Here is a 23,890-nt window from a genome sequence, read left to right as displayed (position 1 = left end):
CTTGATTATTACTCTTAATATGTTTTAGCATCTCACACTGCAAACAATGCTTTACTTACTTTGAGTGTAGTCCAAATATCTAAACATTCTTAAATCAAGAAGCATTTTCTAGATGAGCTCATAATATTGTCCTGTTATTAAAAATGAGTCAAAATCAAGTGTTTTTCCTTAAAACAAGCACAATATTCTTATAAACTAGTCGATTATTTAGATTGTTATGAAATGTATATTTACATAATAGTCTGTTTATTTGCGGTGGTGAACTGCATTATGGGATGTTGATCTGCTCTGTCCACTTCTGATGTTGAAAATTCAACTCTACAGTTTAACACAGTGACTTTTATTGACTTATTAGTAATAATATAATGTATAAGAAATAACATCTAGAGAAATAAGTCTGTAAAATACCAAAAAATGGGCTGCAGTTTATTATTGAAGGTGTTTGTAGCGTAATATTACAACCCCAACCCAGACAATACAGCACCGCACACTATTACACATCAATAAAGTCACTTTTTCACAACATTTTTAAGGTTAAAAGATGTTGTGAAGGAAGATCAAGATCTCATAATGACATTCAGATGCAGAAATAAACATTAATAATAAAGCTGCTGATTGCAGTATATTTTCAGAGAGTCTATCTGCGGTACCTGATAGACGTGTCGCAGGTAGAAGCAGGTCTGCACACACTCCTGACAGCACCTCATCCTCCCAACAGCCCAGAAAACCAGCCGCCAGATGAAGCCGGCGGCCCGAAACACACAAACACACACACACACTAAACCCCAAACCATGGCCGCTCTGACGCCCGGATTACACAAGCGGGTCACACTGCACACACACACACACACACACACACACAGATCACTCTTTCAGTAGATCCTGATCTTTGCTCCTTCATGCAAAATCCACGAGTAGGTGAAGAAAACACTGCCGGAACATTCCCTATATGAGTGTGTGCAGAGACGGAGACGGGGAATGTCCCTGCTCTGTTCTTTTCAGAGACTCTGGGAGGAGAAAGCTGAGGTTTGTGGAGACTCAGAGCTGCGCTGCTCTGCCAGACACCAGCTTTTTTTTAGAGAGCAAATGGGCAGTTGCTCACACACACACACACACACACACACACACACACACACACACACACACACACACACTTGTAGAGCTATCTTTAAGGGGACTTACTTCCTAAATGCATAACAATGTTTATACTGTACAGAATGTATATTTTACCCCAACCTATCGCCCTAAACCCAAACCATAGGATACAATCAGCACTTTTACATGTTCAAAATACTTCCTTCTGCCTGATGTATGAGCGCTTTTCCTCATTTAATGATCAAAATTAGCTGGTATTACATTTATAATGTGTTTTTGGACACTTAAAGGGCTTTACAGACGTTGGGGAACACACACTTGTACAGCCATCCCTATGGGGACTTGCTATAGACGTGATGATTTTATACTGTACAGACTGTAGATTCTCTCCTCCCCCTGAACTCTACACCTAAACCCAAACCACAGGAAACTCAACTGACCAACCCAGGCTCATTCTGAAAATGTACCCCTGTATACCTTGCCGGAGAGCACCAAACATGTTCCAGGAGCTACATTTTTTTGTTTTGTTGTCTTGAATCCACCAGAGGGCGCTGTGTAGACTTCATCAGATCTTACATTTCTCTCATGAGTGCCATTCACAACTGCTGTTCTCACATTAATCCACCGGAGGCCGCTGTCTGACTGACTGACCGACCGATAACCCTTAAGGCTACGTTTTCATAATGAGCATGTGTTGAAATTGACTGGTATTTGAATACTCGTTGGGGCATTATGTACATGTACACACACAAACACACACTCATCTTGATATTGGTGGATTATGAGGACTCTCCATATGGGTGATGTATTTTATACTATAAAAAATGCTTATTAAATGACCCCACCCATACCCCTAACCTAACCCTCACAGTAACAAAGTCTGAATGTCAGAAGATGCTAAATATAATTCTGAAGCGTTTTGACTTACAAGAACATCACGCATGTCCTCATAAACCATAATAGTAATAGGGTACAGCTAACTACAAAATGTCCCTGTAAACCACCATACCAGTACAAACAAACACACACACACACACTCTCTCTCTCTCTCTCTCTCTAACACACACACACACACACACGTTTGTTTTTGTGAATTGTGGGGACATTGCATAGGTTTTCATTGCTTTTATACTTTACAAACTAGAGCTGCACGATATAGGAAAATCTGTTATTGCGATATTTAATTTACTTGCAATAAATATTGCGATGCAGTTTCACAAGATGCTTGATTTGCTCTATTTGCTGTTTGCATGTTCTCCCCGTGTTGGTGTGGGTTTCCTCCGGGTGCGCCGGTTTCCCACACAGTCCAAACACATGCGCTATAGGGGAACTGATCAACTAAATTGAAAATGAATGATAATCTTTGTTACACCTCCAGACATTATACTATTTCGGTGCCCAAACTCTCTTGAAATGCTCAGTCGAGAAGTTAAGACACATGTAGATGATAAACTTTCCCTCTAATATGGTTCAACTCAGCTTTTACTCTATACATGACTTGTGTTCTGTGGCTCCTGCTCAACTATAATTCAGACTCATCATTGCAGATGTTGTGATGTGACTATTGTGGATGTGCACTTTGCGATAGCGATGCTGAAACCATATACTGTGCAGCCCTAGTACAAACAGGGGCGCAACTACACATTTACTGAGGGGTATGCGGGTTCAAATTTTGTGTGATCCCTCTTATTTTGGCAAACTAATAATTTAATTAATTAAATAGTAATAAATGAAGACAAATTTTCAGATTAACCTTATAACTTTTGACATTATGTATGATTTGACAGTTTATTTTGATAAAAATAAAAACAAATCTAAACAGTTACATCTACATGAACACTTTAGGCTGTGTGACTGCATGTTATTGTGTTAAATGATTTTGAATTAAACAATAACAATGTTATATTTGTATAAAATGCAAAATAATGTTTTTTTAACAAAGCATATTTATTTATTTTTATTATTTGAAACTTTTAATAAGGATAATTTTAAAAATAGTTTTGGCACAATGGCGCCCCCCATGTGTGGCGCCCCTATGCCCCGCATATACTGCATACCCCCTTTTTGCGCCACTGAGTACAAACAGTATTTTCTATTGGGCTAACCCCACCACCCTCCCCCTAAACCACAGGTGTTAAACTCAGTTCCTGGAGGACTGCGGCTCTGCACAGTTTATTAAACACCTAGTCAAACTTATTAAGTCCTCCAGGTTGAAACCGACAGTGTGTTGGAGCAGGGCTGGAGCTAAACTGTGCAGAGCTGCGGCTCTCCAGAAACTGACTTTGACACCCCTGCCCAAAACCCAACCCACAGTTTTACTTACTGAAAAACACCCAGTCTGTATGATTTACACGCTTTTGGAGAATTGAGCATCACCAATGTCCTCATAATTCCCCCCCTTCTTGTAATATCTGAGTTACACCTATGTCGTTATACACAGTCTCTCTCTCTCTCTCTCTCTCTCTCGCTCACACAGTTCTGCTATTTAGCTGCCCAAAGTGCAGGCCTACCACGTGTCGCTCCTGCTTCACTGCGAGACTCAAACTGAGAGGATTTACATGCAGCGCCGCTTAAAATACACAGCCAACAAGCCTGCAGATCCACAAGAATGTCTGTGGCATACAGGAGTCACATGGGTTTGACCAAACGTATTTAGAGAGAGGATTTATTCACCAGACTTCATTCATTTTCCTCCAGCTTAGTCCCTTTATTCATCAGGGGTCACCACAGCAGAATGAACCGCCAACTGTTCCAGCATATGTTTTAAGCAGCGGATACCCTTCCAGCCGCAACCCAGAACTGGGAAATACCCATGCACTCAGTCACACACACACACACTCATACACCTGAGACAATTTAGTTAACCAATTCCCCTATAGCGCATGTTTGTGGGGGAAACTGGAGCACCTGGAGGAACCCCATGCCTACACGGGGAGAACATGCAAACTCCACACAGAAACGCCAACTGACCCGGTCGGTACTCAAACCAGTGACCTTTTTGCTGTGAGGCAACAGTGCTACCCACTGCGCCACCGCGCCGCCTTCACTAGACTTATTCTATTTTAAAACTAAGAGTTAAAAACGGCAGTGAAAGTTTTGAGCTAATAGTTTGCTCTTAAAACCTGTTCACTAAGCTGCTGAGACATACAAATGACTAGGGTTGGGTACTGAAATCCTGTGCCACTATTGCACCGGTACCTTTGTAACCGGTATGTACCGGACCGAATCAGTATATGAATTACGGTGCCACTGGTGCTGCGACAAGGACGTAAGAAGCATCAAGGGGTGCATCAAAGGGACACACGCGTTGCCACACCATCTCTAAACATTTAATCCTAAAAAACTTTGAGGAATACAGACAGGCGTTTGTTCTTGTTGCTTAGGGAACGGACGCACACAGTACAGTGCATTAGGTGTGGAAGACTGACTCTCTTCAGATCAACACGCAAGATCGCGTTCATCAAATTTGCTTAAACTAAGTGTTCTGAAGCGTATTGTACAAGCAAGGATTCTGACACAGCAACGTGAAGCAGATGCTTTACAAAAGTTGCGTGTAAGGGGGGGAAACACGTCAAGCTTAATGACACATTTGAAGACTCATAATCAACTTAAAGGCAGAGGAATGCATCGTCTCTGACAGCTCCCGACATCATCTGGCACTTTCAATGAGTGCGTACATGGACACCAATGCTCCGCTTTTAATATGATTAATTAATTAATTAATTAATACTCTAATTAAGAGTCTAGACTACAATGTAAACAGTGATTTTTGATTACCTTAAAGGACCACAGAAACCTGCGTCGCAAAAATGCTGAGGTTTTTTCTTTCAAATTCCATAAAAAGCACACTCTTCCACCAGTCCATACTTAATGCTCGCATCAAATACCCGTTTGTTATTGGGGCATGAATGAAATGTTCCTGAATGAAAGTGAAACTGCAGTTAAATTTGAAAAATTAAAAATGAAACACCTGAAATGACATGAAACTCTGGAGGAAACATGGATATCGTGGAGACGCAATGACGTTAATCGAGCTATGTGCTTTACCCTGTAAGACGAGATCAATAAAGGAACATTCAGAAAGCAGCTCATGTAAACACCTTGATCATATTAATGTCTTATTCAGATTAAGGCAAATCATTAGACGACTGATAACCATGTAAACATAGTCACAAGCCCCGATCCTAGAGAAAAGGAGTTCAGTATTTTGATGACAGCCTTTCCACAGGTTAGTAGTAAGCTATTGTCATTTCCAGCCTGATCTCACTAGGAAACGTAAGTATTTTACGTTTTGTCAGTTTAGTCGCTAATTCATACGAATTTATTCAGTCGATTACGAGTACGATTTTAAAAAGGAGGCATGGCACCGAACTCCACCCCTAACCCCAACTGTCATTGGGTGATGAGCAGATCATACTAAATTTTACGAATTAGATTATACGAATTAGCCACTAAATCAAAAAGTTACGAATTGCCGTGAGATTACGTAGGTAATTTCATAATGCAAATCTTAAATTCATGCTAACCAACAAATGATCAAAGGAAATATATTAATGTAATTCACATATATGAAATATGAATTGATGTTTCCTTTAAATTTTAATTATATTGTTCTAATAAAATATATATATTTTTTAAGATTTTGTCAAATAAAAGTCTTTTCTAGAGTCGTCCACCGTAATTTTGAGGCTCAAAAGTATCGGTTCAGGCACCAGTACCGTTTTAAAAGTATCGACTTAGCACCGGTATCGAAATAACTCCAAACAATACCCAACCCTACAAAATGACTACATAATTTTGCTCTTAAAATATAGTAGATACATTTCTAAATGTACAGTAAACTACTGTAATGATGACTAGATAATACAGAAGATTGCTCAATGTCATTCACATTCACAATGGTGCTAAACACCATTACAGTGACACACACACACACGACACAAAAAATAAATACACAATATTCATGAACATTAGATGTATCATATTCTCTAATGTACATCACTGCTGAAATAAAACATAGTAATGTCAGCAGGAGTTCTGGGAAAGTCAATCTACGTCATTCACCGACTGTATATATTAAGGAAACTGGGTTACAGAAAAGCAGGTTGCAGATTTCTCCTGTAGCATTTTTTACCGTATAAATCACGGCCATTTTTACAGAGCATGATCAATTCATTTTTCCACTCTGCTAGACTTGCTGGACGTGTTACAGCATGAAGTGTGTGTGAAAAAGGGCCAGGAGAGGCTAACCCTGCCTCATGATTCACCGTTACTTCATCAGACGGAGGAAAACACATAATAACAGCTGATATATTTCTGACTAGGCAGCAGCTACACCCATCCGAGCGCACTTCATCAGTAGATTTCCCTTTAACTGTTTACATCACCTTCTGCAATTAAATTCTGATCTAATCATGACAAACTTAATATTGTTGGAAAGCTCTAAGACCTCTGAATACATTTTTGATTCCACTGTGTTTAGTTATATAGGAAGAGTAATAGATTAAAACACATTTACTGTCATCTTCATTTACGGTTACATTATAATTAAACCCTCATATTGTAGTCAAGACGTAAAACAATCATGAGTTTGTCATTTAAAAGCTTAAAAAATACAGATTCCATATCTGATGACTGATTTGTGATAGGTATTATTAATGAGCAACAGTTATTCATTAACTTGTATCAAGGATACTGATCAGAGTCGTAACACATTACTTTGCTACAGCAATCCACTTGTAAAATGTTTTTAGAGGCTTAATTCAAATTATTTACCACCAAAAATGTCCATACTACTTTAGAATATGATGTCTACTTTACAAATTATGTCAAAGGTGTGAAAAAATCTGATTTATATTCCTCAAATGTAGGGGGCGCTCTTGTATGGTCACCAATGTAAACTGAATGTGGTCATGTCTGGTACTGCTGCCAAACTAAATCTGCAAGCTCATTTTAGGAGACACCAACTTTAAATTTGGAATATAAGTTGTTCAGATATTTAGCTTTAATTTTCTGTCCATTTTAAGCTAAAACAGCTTATTTAAAATATATATTTTATATAATATACAATATATTATAATATATATATTTATTGTTTTATTATTTTCACAACCGTTAAAGCGCATAACTTTTGTTTTATTTAAAGTAAACTGCTGTATCGATGACAAATGCATGGTTTTGCTATTAAAAATATAGTGGATACATTTCTAAATTTACAGTAAACTGCGGTATCGATGGCTACTTCACGATTTTATTGTTTAAAATATAGTAGATTCATTTCTAAATTTCCAGTAAACTGCTGTATCGATGGCTACTTCGTGATTTTATTGTTAAAAATATAGTCGATTCATTTCTAAATTTACAGTAAACTGCGGTATCGATGGCTACTTTGTGATTTAATTGTTAAATATATAGTTGATTCATTTCTAAATTTACAGTAAACTGCGGTATCGATGGCTACTTCACGATTTTATAGTTAAAAATATAGTCGATTCATTTCTAAATTTACTGTAAAATACTGAATTGGATGACTACTTTGTGATTTTGCTGTTAAAAATATAGTCGCTACATTTTGTTCAGATATTTAGCTTTCATTTTCTGTCAATTTTAGGCTAAAACAGGTTATTTAATTTATATATATGTTATATAATATACTATAATATACTATATATTGATTGTTTTATTATTTGCGTCAGGTTCATGTTCAGAAACTGAGGAAGAAGGTTAAGGGGTTAAATGGAGGGATTTCTCGTTCTGATTGAAATGCATGGAAAAGTGCAGCATGTTGAAATTATAGCCGTCTACTACACTGTTATTACAAAGAAACCAGCGGAAAACCAGAAAAACTGAAGACTCGCATCTGGAAACATGTCCTTAAAGCTAATGATGCTGATGAAAAGACCAGTTTTACAATACTGTCGGCTTGTGATTAAAACTGCAATTATTTGGTGCTTTGACAACATTCGACTGACCTGGGGACCATACAGAACTCCTCATTTCGAATAACACACCTCCACACCAATTAATCCACGCCTAATCATCAGCCTCATATAATCTAACCATCATCATCCTCTTCATCCAGAGCAAGGCGTCCTGGTCAATCTGGTGCTTTTCAGGGACGGAGCATAACATCTATTTCAGTGTAATCACTTTCAGTCCATCTTTAACAGCATTAGCTTCATATAAACACAACTCACACCGCAGCTGGAGAAAAATAAACCACACACACACACACACACACACACACACACACACACACACTCGACGCAGACAAAATAAAACCTGCAGAATGTGGAGCAGATACACCTGAGATTCTCCATGGCAGATATTAGATGTAGCTGTGACGTCTGTGATTTGATGTTTGAGTGGAGGAGTTATCAGAGCTCATATCCTGACAGAGCCGCAGACAAGCTGAAGTTACATGCTGAGCCAGCAGATGGCAGCACAATTCACAACCAAGTTATTCAACACTGAACATGTTGCTGTAAATTCTAGAAGGGATACAGCTGTGGAAACTCACGTCAATATAGCATCATTTGTGTGACACTGTGCAACAATAATTCTTATTTTACATTACTTTGAGAGCTAGGTTTAGGATTAGGGTAGGTGTAGATAATATTAAACTACAATTTAATGGGTTATTAAATAAAAAATATGACTAATACTCAGTATAGTTACTGTTTGTGCATTGCTGTGAGGGTTGGAGTGATGGTAGATTTTATTAAAACACAATTTAATGTGCAATTTAATAAAAATAACTTTTGGCAAGAGCTGTATCCCTTCTGGCAACATCTGACTCGCACACTGCCTCACTAAACAAACTGCTAGCAAATTATATAATATATATGTTTCATTATATCCACGTCATGTATACACCGCAGCATCCAGCATAAATGAGATAACCCTTAAATATCTCTCGTTTAAAATTAAAGGGAAATGAAGCACTCGGTCAAGTTGACATTATTATGTGCATTGGATTCCACTTTAAAATGAAATATATTAAAGAGACTCGATTAATGTCAGCATTTAGCAGAAAAACGGCTTGTTTTACTATAGATTTTAGAGCTAGGGCGCAGCAGTCTTGGAATATCGCTGTGTCTGACGTCACGGGGTTGGTTCGGTTCCCTCAGCTGACCCAGTCTGATCTCACGGGGAAACATAAGTATTTTACGTTTTGTAAGTTGAGTGGCGACTTTTGAAATTGTACGATTTTAAAAAGGAGGCGTGGCACTTAACCCCACCCCTAAACCCAATCGTCATTGGGTGGTGAGCAAATCGTACTAAATTGTATGAATTAGATCGTACGAATTTATACGAATTAGCTACTAAATCAAAAAGTTACGAATTGCCGTGAGACTGTGTCGGCTGAACAGATACAGTGGACGGCCGCTACTCCCGCATGTCGGTTTCTTACTAAGCGTTTGAGAAAAGCTCCAGCAGAGAAATGTGTGATTAACCAAACAAACAGGCTTTAATCTGGATCATAACAGCAACAGATTTAATAATGAGAGCAATATGACGACTGCAGGAATGTGTATTGATCATGTGTGTGTGTGTGTGTGTGTGTGTCGTCTCATCCACTGCCTTCTTATTAATACAGTTTCTAATTAAAACAATCAATCACACAGCTTGCTAATACGCCCACTGTTATTGTGTGTGTGTCTGTGTGTGTTTATGTGTGTGTGTGTCTCTCTCTCTCTCCCTCTCTCACACACACACTCTGTGTCTCTCTATGTGTGTGTGCATGTGTGTGTCTTTGTGTGTCAGTATGTGTCTTTGAGTGTGAGTGTGCATGTGTGTGTCTCAGTGTGTGCGCATGCATATTTGCATGTGTGCACCTATGTGTGTGTATGCGTGCATGTGTGTGTTTCTCAGTTTGCCTGCACTTGTTTGTGTTTGTGTGTGTGTGTGTGTGTGTGTGAGCGCATATACGTGTTTCTCTGTGTCTGTGTGTGTGTGTCTGTGCATTTGTGCATTTGTGTGTGTGTTTGTGTGTCTGTATGTGTGTCTCTGTGCATGTGTGTGTGGACTGTGTGCATGTATGTCTCTGTGTGTTTTGTCTTTGTGTGTATACGCATGTTGTTTGTCTTTGTGTGAGCGTGTGTGTGTGTGTACATATGTGTATATGTGCAATTGTGTGTTTATGTGTGTGTACATACATATTTGTGTGTGTGTGCATGCATATGTGCATGTGTGCGCATGTGTTTCTGTGTGTGCATATCTCTGTGTGTGCATGTGTAATGTGTGTCTCTGTTTTTTTTTTCTTTGTGTATGTGTGTGTTTGTGTGTGTGTGTGTGTGTGTGTGTGTGTGTGTGTGTGTGTGTGTGTGTGTGTGTGCATGCATATGTGTATATGTGCAAATGTGTGTCTGTGTGTGCATTTGTGTATGTGTGTGTGTGTATGTGCATCTATGTGTGTGCATGTCTGATTTATGTGGTTTACAAGGACACATAAGTAGTGGAATGTAGCGTATGACCAAGGTATGACACTGTTGGGAAGGTTTATGAGGACACACTCACTTTCCTTGTAATTCCAAACACTTAAAACTCCTCCTCTTTACATTCATAACTCTACCACAGATGGGGCTAGTGTACCATACTATAAGCAATTTTACAATATAAACTACATTATGTCTACAGAGAGTCCTCAAAAACCTCATAAACAAGTGTAAGTGTGTGTGTTATTAGATTATAGAGTGCCTCAGGGGAGGGAACACATGACGGGACCCTCGGGCTCAGTGTAGTCAAAGGCCACAGAGAAACCGTCTGTCCAAGAGCTCAGAGCTCCGACTCCAGTAAACACAAGTACAGCTTTTAGAAAAGCCCTGCATCATGCTGAGTAGACACACACACACACACACACACACACACACACACACACACACACACACACACACACACACACACACACACACACACACACACCTCATTCAGCTCTACTGCTTTCCCAGAGGAGAAACATCTCACAGCGTTAACAGACTGAGCAGAGGTCAACAACTGGACATCTGAGACGACCCAGGGATGCTGTGAGGACACCGTGCTCACCGCTGAGACATCGTGCTGCCTTTATATAGCACATTTCATGCACAATGGTAAGAATAAATGAAAGAAATATAAGAAATAAAACAGAATAAAACTGGTTTACAAGGAAGGGAAAAGTGAAGAAAGACACAACTGTCCCTTTAAATCTTGAGCACACTGCATGTTTACACGGCTTGGCAAACAGTAACACACACACACACCCATGTTTGCATGGGAAGCCACACTCAATGTGTCTCCAAGATCTTAATGGCCTGAATTATGTTGTCATGCCTCGCCGCGACACAACCGATAAAAAAAAAACCCAAGAAAATTCATCTCCTGGCCACAGGACTCTATTCTGCGGCGTTTGTAATTCCAGGAATCTGCCGGGACACAGACGCATTTTTCCAGGCCTCAGATCTGCGGATATCATGTCTGAAGCCAAGCGGGAGCCTTTATCAAGCTCAGCTGTGTTCAGCTTATCTCTGTTTACTCCATGAGATGAATAATTGAGCAGCACTTGTGTCACAGTCTGTCTGGCTACGAGCAGAGACGCTGCCAACATGCTCTTCTCACAGACTGAACACCCTCTTATTATTAGTGAAACTAGCATGAGGATCAAGGTCAAATATTTCCCACATGATGTTGAGCAGATTCAGGAGTTGTTCACAGTGTTTCCTCTAATGTTTGTTCTTCTGGAGAAAGTCTTATTTGTTTTATTTCGGTTAAAATGAAGGCAGTTTTTAATATTATTCACCCCTTCAGCAATATTAGTGTTGGATTGTCTCCAGAACAAACCACTGTTATACAATGACTTGCCTAATTACCCTAACTTTACCCTAATTACCCTAGTGAAGCCTTTAATGGCTTGTTTCCACTGACTGGTACAGTACAGTAGGGTTCGGGTCGGTACCTTTATCAGGCTTGCGTTTCCACTAGCAAGGGTACCCTTTTGGTGGGCGTGGTGTATGACAAAGTTTCAGTCGACGTCATGCTCACTTGAGAAAATGTCAACAATAAAGCTGCACAGGTCGCTCACATATCATAATGAGCAGCACTTCTCACAAAACAGACGCTTTATACACATAAATACAACCCAGGCTCATTGTGGAAACGTAGTCCTGCGGACGTTTCTGGAGACCACGGAATACGTCCTGGCGGGTACGTTCGGCTGCAGTTATTGTTTTCGGGAATCCGCGAGAGGCCGCGGTTGCGTGCTTTTTCGCACCTCAGACGCCTCTCGTGGGCGCGAACTGTTCTCGCGTGAACCTGCCAGAGGCCGCTGTCCGACTGACCGGCCAATCGGCCGACTCGCCCTCCTCCTTCCTTGAACCCAACCAATTTTACCGATCGACCCGCCCGCTCGCTCGCTTCCCTAAACCTGGGCAACAGTTCACAAAAGCCGTCCAAAAAAAATAAAAGCCCTGATTTTTTTTATTCTACCGCGTTTTCGGATTTCACCGAGTTCTCACCCTGTCACGAAACTCGTTCACTTAATTTTTGGGATTCTGTTTTTGTCTTACCTGATTGCTGGAACTGCTCTTCCCCGCACTCGAAACCGGTCGCCGTGGTCGACTCCTCTCTGCATCTCGAGCCTGTCGACGTACACGCTGAGCTGAGGGGACAAACGGGTTGCAGAGGGGAAGCCCTTCACAAGAAGGTAAGGCAAGCGCGTAAGGGAACAGCATCACACCGCCCCGCAGCGTTCGCTTGAAAAAAAAAAAAACGAGGCCGTACTTACCCCCCGGGACATATTTCATGTCACTCTCGCGTTTGTCAGCTTCTCACAGGATCGGGTTTCCAAAGCTTGTCAATAATCAAGCGCATGTTACGATCATCAGCTCAAGAAGTTAGTTATTTCAGATATAGACGTGCGGTGAGTGCAAGTAATCTCTCGCTGTGTATTTCAAACATGGCGGGTCTTTTGTTTACATTCTGGCTTCTTGTAAGTGAATGACGTATCTTTGTAAACCAATAGCGTTCAGCTGCGCGTGTAGCTCCGCCTTTTTGTACCCTTTCTTGTGTTTGGGACCCTTTCGAAAGGGTGCCGAAAAAGTGGTACAGTACGGTTTGGTTCGGTACGCCTTTTGACAGTGGAAACGGCCAGAAAAGCGTACCAAACCGAACCGAACCACTCAGTGGAAACGGGCCATTAATGTGACATTAGGGTGAACACTAGTGTCTTGAAGAATATCTAGTCTAATATTATGTGCTGTCATCATGACAAAGAGAAAAGACATCAGCTATTAGAGATGAGTTATTAAATGGAGTTTACCTTTTACCAGTTTACCTCACTTTGTCTCCTTAACCAATCCCTCTAGCACTGTTCTTCTTGTTCTTTGAACTCACCCTCCCTCCATTTCCTCGCTTCCCATTCGCAATCCTCTTCACTCCTACATGTAGGTTAAATCGGGGGGTCCAATTTCTATTACAGAGACAGTACCCCCACTCTGAGGGAGCTTTCACACTTACACTTTTGTTTAAGAACCTGTCTCATTTGCCCAGTTAGCGCGGTTCATTTGGCATATGTGAAACCGCCAATCGCTCACGGATCCGCGCCAAATCAATTGCCCTGAAATTGCTTGAATGAGGTGGTCTCAACTAGATTGAAACGAACTCTGGAGCGGATCGACTGCAGTGAGAAAGCGATACGATCCGAGCACGGTTATATCACAGTGTTTTATGGATATGTAATAGGCATACGGCTATATGAAGAGAGAATTATGAGCAGGGCGGGATGTTTTGCGAGTCTCCAGATGCCCGCAAACGAGTGATAATCTCCCGGTAATCTCGCGTCTCCCTCCTTGTCCCCAAATACGTCGCGCACCCTTCTCACCCCTTCCCACCGCATCTCTCCTTGCTCTTCAGACACGTCGCGCACACGAACCTTGTCAAACACCACCAAACCACCACCTCTCCTGACAGCTGAACGGGACGCTGCAAAATAAACCCTGACACTCTGACCAATGTGAGGAGAGTTTACTCACACGTGACTTGTTTTAGCTCTTTTGGTCCGATTAGAAACTTTGCCGTGTGAAAGCGAACCGCTCCAAGAGCAAAGAGCAACAATGTAACAACTTTAATCCCTGTTTCAGAACAACTGAATCGATTCACAGGTGTGAACGCACCCTCAGTCTCTGGGCATAGTAGGACGCCTGATCAACCTACCCACCTGTTCACCAGTCATCCTCTTACTCCCATTCATCCCACTTTTCTCCTACCATCCCTTTCATCCCTAAAGTCTAGCTTAAAGTGTGGCGTGGGCCATGCTGGTGAAACCTATCATGGTTAGGAATGTGTTGAAATATTCTCTCTCTTAAAGAGAAATTGGGGGACGATATTTACAGTAGGAGGACTAATAATTCTGACTTCAACTGTATATGGGCTGAATATCAACATTATTGAATTTAATTTGATTGTTAAAAATTCAGCAATTTTTCAACTGCATTTTAATCTGACTGCAAATGTTGGTGTATTTTTGTACATTATATTGTACATTAAAATAAAGTGTGATGCAAATATAAATCAACATGCTGTAGAATTCAGGATTGTTCTCAAATATGTAGGAATCCACTGCATAATGTAACCAAAGAGTTGCTAGATCAATATATGGATGGGCATTTGAGCATTCTGATTACCTCTCTGATCATGTTTACATGTATTATTCTTTCTGTGCTGTTGACGGTTTACATTCTAAAGAGAAATATTAAACAAAAGCACTTTAATGTTCATTATAAGGAGCATTCATTATAAAAGTATTACTCTGTCGCATGCATTCATTTCTACTGTGTCTTGATAAAACTCAAACCCTTCTGCACATGTGCGTCTCAGTACATATTTTAAATAGCAGTCATTCGCTCCATACACTGATGTGTGTTCTCCACAAGCATCGAAGTTCTGTCATTAAACACATAATTTCACTAACAATTGACCAACTATTCTGTTTCCCCAAACCATCGCTCTAACAAGCAACACAAGCCTGAGTGGTTGGGTCTGCAGCTCTTGACCTGTGGTTAGAAGCAGAGATTCCTCCTAATGTGAAATATGAAGCACAATATTCCAGCTGAAGTGCAGTGCAGTTTACACTAGATTGCCAAATGGTTTGGGACATCTGACTTTACATGCTTTTCTTGATCTGTAGGGTTTAATATGGAGCAATCTTTACAGCTCTACAACAGCTATAGCTCTTCTGTAATAGATTTGTCAGACTGCAGTCATATATGATGTATATACTGTAGACTAACCTATTTTAGATTATGTTCAAGGACCACTACAGGAAGTAGACTGATAGCCCCGCCCTAATGGACTGATAGGCCCGCCCTATAAGACTTATAGCTCTGCCCTAAATGACTGATAGCCCACCCTAAAAGACTGATAGCACCGCCTTAAATGACTGATAGCCCCGCCTTAAAGGACTGATAGCCCTGCCCTAAAAAACTGATAGCCCTGCCCTAAAAGACTGATAGCACCGCCCTAAATGACTGATAGCCCCGCCCCAAATGACTGATTGCCCCACCCTAAAGACTGATAGCACCGCCTTAAATGACTGATAGCCCCGCCCTAAAAGAATTGATAGCCCTGCCCTAATTGACTGATAGCACCGCCCTAAATGATTGATAGCACCGCCTTAAATGACTGATAGCCCCGCCCTAAAGGACTGATAGCCCTGCCCTAAATGACTGATAGCCCTGCCCTAAAAGACTGATAGCACCGCCCTAAATGACTGATAGCCCCGCCCTAAATGACTGATAGCCCCGCCCTAAAGGACTGATAGCCCTGCCCTAAATGACTGATAGCCCTGCCCTAAAAGACTGATAGCACCGCCCTAAATGACTGATAGCCCCGCCCTAAATGACTGATAGCCCTGCCCTAAAAAACTGATAGCACCGCCCTAAATGACTAATAGCCCCGCTCTAAATGACTAATAGCCCCGCCCTAAATGACTGATAGCCCCACACTAAAGGACTGATAGCCCTGCCTTACAAGACTGATAGTACCACCTAAAAGACTGATAGCACTGCCCAAAATGACTGATAGCCCCTCCCTAAAAAACTGATAGCCCCGCCCTAACGGTCTGATAGCACCACCCTAAAAGACTAATAGCACCACCCTAAAAGACTGATGTATCCACCCACAAACACAAGCAAAGACATAAACACCCACACACAGACACACAAAGAAGAAAACAGACACACAAACAGAAACACACAGACACACAAACAAACACATACAGAAAAACAGACACACACAAATACGCATGCATGCACACAGCACAAACACACAAAAACACAAACACACAGACAGAAACACACATACACACACACAAACACACACACACACACACACATTCACAATTGGACCCCACAATGTCATGAATGCCAGGTCACCACAAAAACACACACACACAAACACAAGCACACAGACAGAAACACACACACACACATTCACATTTGGACCCCAAATCATCAGGAATACCAGGACCCCACAAACCCACACATGCAAACACGAGAACCCCCACTCATGTGCACGCACACAAAAAACACATATACCAGCAAACACACACATGCAGACACACACACACACACACACACACACACACTGAATGAGCGATAGGCACAGCAGCAGCTCTGTGAAGGAGATTGTCTTCAGTATTGGTCCTGCAGTAAACATGCGCTGTGGTGAGTGCGTTTGACAGTGTGTGTGTGTGTGTCTGTGTGTATGACAGTGTGTGTGTGTGTTTGACAGAGCTGATTGTCTGAGGGTTTCCTGCACGGATCGGAGTGTTTATGAGGATGTGCACCGACAGGAACTGACACTGTCTTGGCCCCAAGGAAAGTTTCCTTTTGTGTCAGAGCAGAGACTTGATAACCCTGCAGCAGACGTGTGTGTGTGTGTTTGATTGTGTGTGTGTGTTTGCATGCATGTGTGTTTGTGGGGTCCTGGTATTCATGACAATGGGAAACCTTAATTTCTGGCTCTCTCTTTCTCAATAACTGTCTCCTTCTGTGGCTTCCTCAAGCTGTTGACTCCTAAGCATTTGAGGACAGGGATTTAGAGTGATTTACTGATTCAGACGCCTCAAATCTCCGTCTAAACACTCAGGGGTGTTTTTCTGCACAGATGTAATCACTGACACACCACTTACACTGAAGAACTAACAACTTACTAGTCAAAAATGGCTAAACTCACAGTCCACACATGGGGAAATAACTGCACCTCAAAATAGACAGACAGACAGACAGAGGGACGGACGGACGAATGGACAGACAGACAGACAGCCAGATAGAAAAAAGGACAGACAGACAGACAGAAGCACAGACAGACAGACAGACAAAGACAGATAGAGGGACGGACGGACGGACAGACAGACAGACAGAAGCACGGACACAGACAGACAGATAGAAGGACGGATAGACACAAGGACGGATGGGTGGACAGACACAGACAGATAGAAGGATGGACGGACGGACAGACAGACAGATGGACAGACAGATAGAGGGTAGGACAGACAGACAGACAGATAGAAGGACGAAACGACGGACAGATAGAAAGACAGACAGACAGACAGACAGATAGAAGGACGGAACGACGGACAGACCGACAGACGGACGGACAGACAGACAGACAGACTGAGGGACGGACAGATAGACAGACAGACAGACAGACAGATAGAAGGACGGACGGACGGACAGACAGACCGACAGAAGGACGGACAGATAGAAAGACAGACAGACAGAAGAGGGACAGACAGACAGATAGAAGGACCGATGAACAGACAGACCGACAGAAGGACGAACAGATAGAAGGATGGACGGACAGACGGACGGACGGACAGACAGACAGACAAAGGGACGGACAGACAGACAGACAGACAGACAGACAGAAGGACAGACAGACAGAGGGACAGACAGACGGACAGACAGAAGCACGGACACAGACAGACAGACAGACAGACAGACAGACAGACAGACAGACAAAGGGACAGACAGACAGACAGACAGACAAAAGGGACGGACAGACAGACAGACAGACAGACAGACAGATAGACAAAGGGACGGACAGCCAGACAGACAGACAGACAAAGGGACGGACAGACAGACGGACAGACAGACAGACAGACAGACAAAGGGACAGCGAGACAGACAGACAGACAAAGGGACGGACAGACAGACAGACAGACAGACAGACAGACAGACAGACAAAGTGATGGACAGACAGACAGACAGACAGACAGACAGACAAAGGGACGGACAGACAGACAGACAGACAGACAGATAGACAAAGGGACGGACAGCCAGACAGACAGACAGACAAAGGGACGGACAGACAGACAGACAGACGGACAGACAGACAGAGGGACGGACAGACAGACAGACAGACAGACAAAGGGACAGAGAGACAGACAGACAGACAAAGGGACGGACAGACAGACAGACAGACAGACAGACAAAGGGATGGACAGACAGACAGACAGACGGACAGACAGACAGAGGGACAGGCAGACAGAGGGACAGGCAGAGGGACAGACAGACGGACAGACAGAAGCAAGGACACAGACAGACAGATAGAAGGACGGACAGACAGAGGGACGGACAGCCAGACAGACGATAGATAGATAGATAGATAGATAGATAGATAGATAGATAGATAGATAGATAGATAGATAGATAGATAGATAGATAGATAGATAGATAGATAGATAGATAGATAGATAGATAGATAGATAGATAGATAGAAGCACGGACGGACGGACAGGACAGATGGACGGACGGATGGATGGATGGATGGATGGATGGATGGATGGATGGACAGACAGATCTCTTTCACATCCTGTAAAAAGCTGTATAATAGGTCTCCTCTAACTAAGATAGTTTTGGGAAACACATATTAAAGCTGAGGTATATCTTAAGTCTTAAGACGTTAATGACTTGTCGTTTTTCCCTGATCTCTTATCAGCGCTTATGAGCAGAACTGCAGTGGATTCAGACTCGGACTGGACTGCAGAGCTCCAGGGAGGAGGAAGAGAAAAGCACTCAAGCCGTAAATGAAGCGAGGACGAGGCTTGAACATCAGTAACCTGTGCTGACAGTCCACACAAACACACACACACACACACACACATACACACACACACACATGCCGCATTTTACAGCCGCTGCGCTCAAACACAAAGCCATGACACCATGCATATCCAGATTTATCTGCTCCTGTGGCTTTTTAAGGGTTTGGTTATTTCCAGATGACATTTAAAAGACAATGTGCATTAAACCCAGTGCGCCCTAGTGCCTAGATCACATTTGAGGACACAGCCGCAGGTGCGACACACTGTGTTTTACATACAGTAACACATTTTCTTAAGGTTTCTTGTACAGCACCTCTCATCAGATGGAATACAATAACTTTTGCATAGATTATGGTGGAGACATTTTTCTTTGTTCCTATGATTACAGACATGTGCAGGAACCACCAACATTAATTACAGCACGCAAAACCACACACAACCTAAAAGAGACACTTTCACATTTGAGTTTATAAAAAAAAAATACAAAAAGTGCCTCTTTTTTAGGTGTTTATTAAAACACAGACAACATAATCAGATATTTTAAACACTTTCAATAGTGTTTTATGAAAATTCAAAGGGTTTTCTTTTAAATGATACCAAATTTTTGCATTTACACCTCTGCATGAGGATTTGGGAAGCTTTTAAATTTGGGTAGGCAAAATCCAGGCGGAAATCCCCAAATAGCAGCAGAGTTTAACTGGTTAATATTGTTGATAAGCCGTGCTGGGCGTTGCACTCTGTCTCGCGCTAAACACAGTCAACCAATCACAACAGGCTGTCATCGGTCCAATCAGTGCAGATTAGCATTGCGCTAAGGAGGGGTTTGGCAAGAAATCAATCGCTGAACGAATCATATAAGAGTCACTGAGATAATTAGATAAAAAATAAACGCAGATTACAAGATAATGAAAGTGTTTTTTGACCTTGTATGCAGATCAGCCTGTTGTTGGAGACCCTTACAACCAAAATATGACCCTTTTATTGTATAATAGGGGCTCTTTAATGACAAATTAAGTCTGATCCACTGATAAAAGTATTCATGAAAACCTCATGACGCACTTATAATGGCCTCACGACAATCATGTTGATGACAGATTTATGACACGTTTTGGTGTCTTGGTGCATCTCAAACAAGGTCATCTGTGCATTTACAATGACAAATCTGAGGGCGTCACGGAAGCGCAGAGGGTGGCACGATCGCCTCACGGCAGGAAGGTCACTGGTTTGAGTCCCGGATCAGTTGGCAATTCTGTGTGGAGTTTGCATGTTCTCCCTGTGTTACACATGCGCTTTAGGGAAATTGATTAAGCTAAACTGGCCGTAGTGTATGTGTGTGAATGAGTGTTTCTCAGTACTGGGTTGTGGCTGAAAGGGCATCCGCTGAGTAAAACACATGCTGGAATAGTTGGTGGTTCATTCCGCTGTGGCAACCCCTGATTAATATAGGGACCAAGTTGAAAAGAAAATGTATGAATGAATGAATGACAAACCTGAGTAAAAGACAGCTATCATGAGGAACTCATCATCATGCATCCTCATTGTGCATCGTATGCTTTAATTCACATTTTCCAAGTGTATGCACATCTCTGTGTTTCCATTAAACAATTATTTAACGCAGCACACCAACTGTGTGTAAAACTAGGTGGATGGAGGCAGAGCTGGAGATGAAGCAGCAGTGCAGCAAGTGCTCTTGGCATGTTTCCAGTAATGCTGCTTTAATTCCCGAACAATGGCACGGTGGCCCGCTGGAATAATGAAATATTAAGCATGCCGGTTCAAAGAGTCCTGCTGAAAAGTACATCTGTTGTGGTCTGGAATGAGCCACTTAACCCCTAAACAGCCTCTCAGGGGACGCTATAACTCAGCACAACACCAGCAGTGTCCAGCGAGACAGACAAATACAATATACAGTCAGCTCACTTGGCAGAAGTCTACACTATATGCACATCATATCGCAAAACTATTGTTATCGTGATAAAAGCGCATGCAAAATATCACATCACAGACGTGCTCAATGAGATTTACTTGATGCGTTGGTTGTTTATCTAAATATGACCAATCAGATGGGGAATTACTATCTTCAGCCCCGCCTCCTCACTAGTTGCTGTTCTGCTATTGGATAGAAGCTGAACACAGAGCTGAAAAAAACACTAATGGGCGGAGTCAAGATGAGAGAGAAATCAGCCAATCAGAGTGAGGATATCTGCATATCAGGTTTACACTCATTCACAGTGCTTTACAGACTAAATGTTTGAGCCTCCACAGCATTTTTTAGTATCAATTAGATGAAATATATATTGTTTACATCTTTATTTTTTATATTTTTACATAAATAAATGATTTAGCTCATAAAATAGCATTTGTCTAGGGAAACAAATGAGATATCGAATAAATAAATAACATTATCGCGATACTCAACAACATCACAATTCATTTCCAATGGAGCCCCCAGGCCACGCCCTCAGCTATGACATCACACCAACCAAGTCTAGAGGTCAAGAACTTTATATGTTGACTACTGTATATACTCCACACACACACACACACACACACACACATGCGCGCGCACACACCTCATAATCATCTCTCTCTCTTACACACACAAAGCTCAATCACACACACACACACACCTTATACTCTCTCTCTCACACACACACACTCTCTTACTTTTTTTCTCTCACACACACAGATATGCTCACATTCTCTCTCTCTCTCTACACACACACACACACACAATCAAACACACTTCACAGACACACAATATGCATACACACAACACACTGTACACACACACTATATTCACGCACGCACACACACACACACACACACACACACACAAACACACTTCTCAGACACAGACACACAATATACATACACACGACACACTGTACACACACACTATATACACACACACACATACACGCACACACACACTCAAACACACTTCTCAGACACAGAAACACACTATACATACACACCCCACACAAACTATACACACTCACAAACCCAGACACACACTACATTCACACACACAAACACAGACACAGACACAAAAACAGTATATGCACACACAAACTAAACACACACACTCACAAACCCCGACACACACTATATTCACACACACACATAGAACACACACACAAACGCAAAAACACTATACACACAAAAATACACACACACACTCACAAACCCAGGCACACACTATATTCACACACACACACACACACACACACACACACACACACACACACACACACACACACACACTCAAACACAGACACAGAAACATACTACACACACTAAGGGTGTTCAGAGCTGTTTGTCTACCAGCTGCTCGAGTATGAGTGTGTGTGTGTGTGTGTGTGTGTGTGTGTGACCCTGATGGTCTTCAGTCAGTCCACCTGCACTTTGCGTGTGAGCAGATTCTCCAGAGCTCAGCGGTGCTCCAGCAGCAGATCAGCTCTGTTATCAGACGTCTCTTCACACACTGCTCTTCTCACACACTGGCAGCTGTGAGCGTCTCTCTGCTGATGATCCACATGGGAACTGCTTTGAGTTCAGCACACTGAGGTTTGGGCTTCTGATAACATCATCATGAAAACAAAACTGAGGCCATTTACTGAACAATTCACCCGTGAGCGTCAAAGCACGGGGAACGGCAACACGTTTGCTGAATACACACTGACCTAGCGAACATTACACCATCATGACCAATCAGCTGTCTCCATTATGCTTGCCTTGTTTACTGTTGGTTGCTAGGTTACCAATACTACACTCAGCCACTCTAACTACTTTATGAATAATTGAAGATAGCAACATCTTTGCTGAATACACACTGAACTAGCGAACATTACACCATCGTAACCAATCAGCTGTCTCCATTGTCTTGTTTACTGTTGGTTGCTAGGTTACCAATACTACAGTCAGCCACTCTAAATACTCCATGAATAACTGAAGATGGCAACACGTTTGCTGAATACACACTGACCTAGCGAACATTACACTATTGTGACCAATCAGCTGTCTCTGTTGTCTTGTTTAATGATGGTTGCTAGGCTACCAATACTACAGTCAGCCACTCTAACTACTCCATGAATAATTGAAGATGGCAACACGTTTGCTGAATACACACTGACCTAGCGAACATTACACCATTGTAACCAATCAGCAGTCTCCGTTACATTTGTCTTGTTTACTGTTAGTTGCTAAGTTACCAATACTACAGTCAGCCACTCTAAAAGCTCTATCAATAATTGAAGATGGCAACACGTTTGCTGAATACACACTGACCTAGCGAACATTACACCATCGTGACCAATCAGCAGTCTCCGTTACGTTTGTCTTGTTTATTGTTAGTTGCTAGGTTACCGATACTACAGTCGGCCACTCTAAAAGCTCTATGAGTAATTGAAGATGGCTACACGTTTGCTGAATACACACTGACCTAGCGAACATTACACCATCATGACCAATCAGCTGTCTCCATTATGTTTGTCTTGTTTACTGTTAGTTGCTAGGTTACCGATACTACAGTCGGCCACTCTAAAAGCTCTATGAGTAATTGAAGATGGCAACACGTTTGCTGAATACACACTGACCTAGCGAACATTACACTATTGTGACCAATCAGCTGTCTCTGTTGTCTTGTTTAATGATGGTTGCTAGGCTACCAATACTACAGTCAGCCACTCTAACTACTCCATGAATAACTGA

General features: G+C 41.9%; 1 protein-coding gene across 4 annotated transcripts in view; it reads right to left on the bottom strand.

The window, feature by feature from the left end:
• Nucleotides 1-23,890, bottom strand: part of frmd4bb (FERM domain containing 4Bb) — a 72,190-nt gene that overhangs the window by 41,840 nt on the left and 6,460 nt on the right. Inside the window, exon 1 of one of the 4 annotated variants that reach the window (XM_087306317.1) lies at nt 651-1,926. The exons of 2 other annotated variants lie outside the window; for them this stretch is intronic. In XM_087306317.1, coding sequence (XP_087162443.1) covers nt 651-794 — 144 coding nt within the window. In that variant the 5' untranslated portion in view covers nt 795-1,926. Of the gene's footprint in view, nt 1-650; nt 1,927-23,890 lie in introns of those variants that run through there. One more of the 4 variants, XM_087306316.1, reaches the window with a different exon arrangement.

The sequence above is a fragment of the Danio rerio genome, chromosome 23, assembly GCF_052040795.2.
Source record: "Danio rerio strain M-AB ecotype USA chromosome 23, GRCz13ab, whole genome shotgun sequence".
Classification (NCBI taxonomy): domain Eukaryota; kingdom Metazoa; phylum Chordata; class Actinopteri; order Cypriniformes; family Danionidae; genus Danio; species Danio rerio.
The sequence above is the reverse complement of the archived record's forward strand: the minus strand, read 5'-3'. Positions and strand labels throughout refer to the sequence as shown.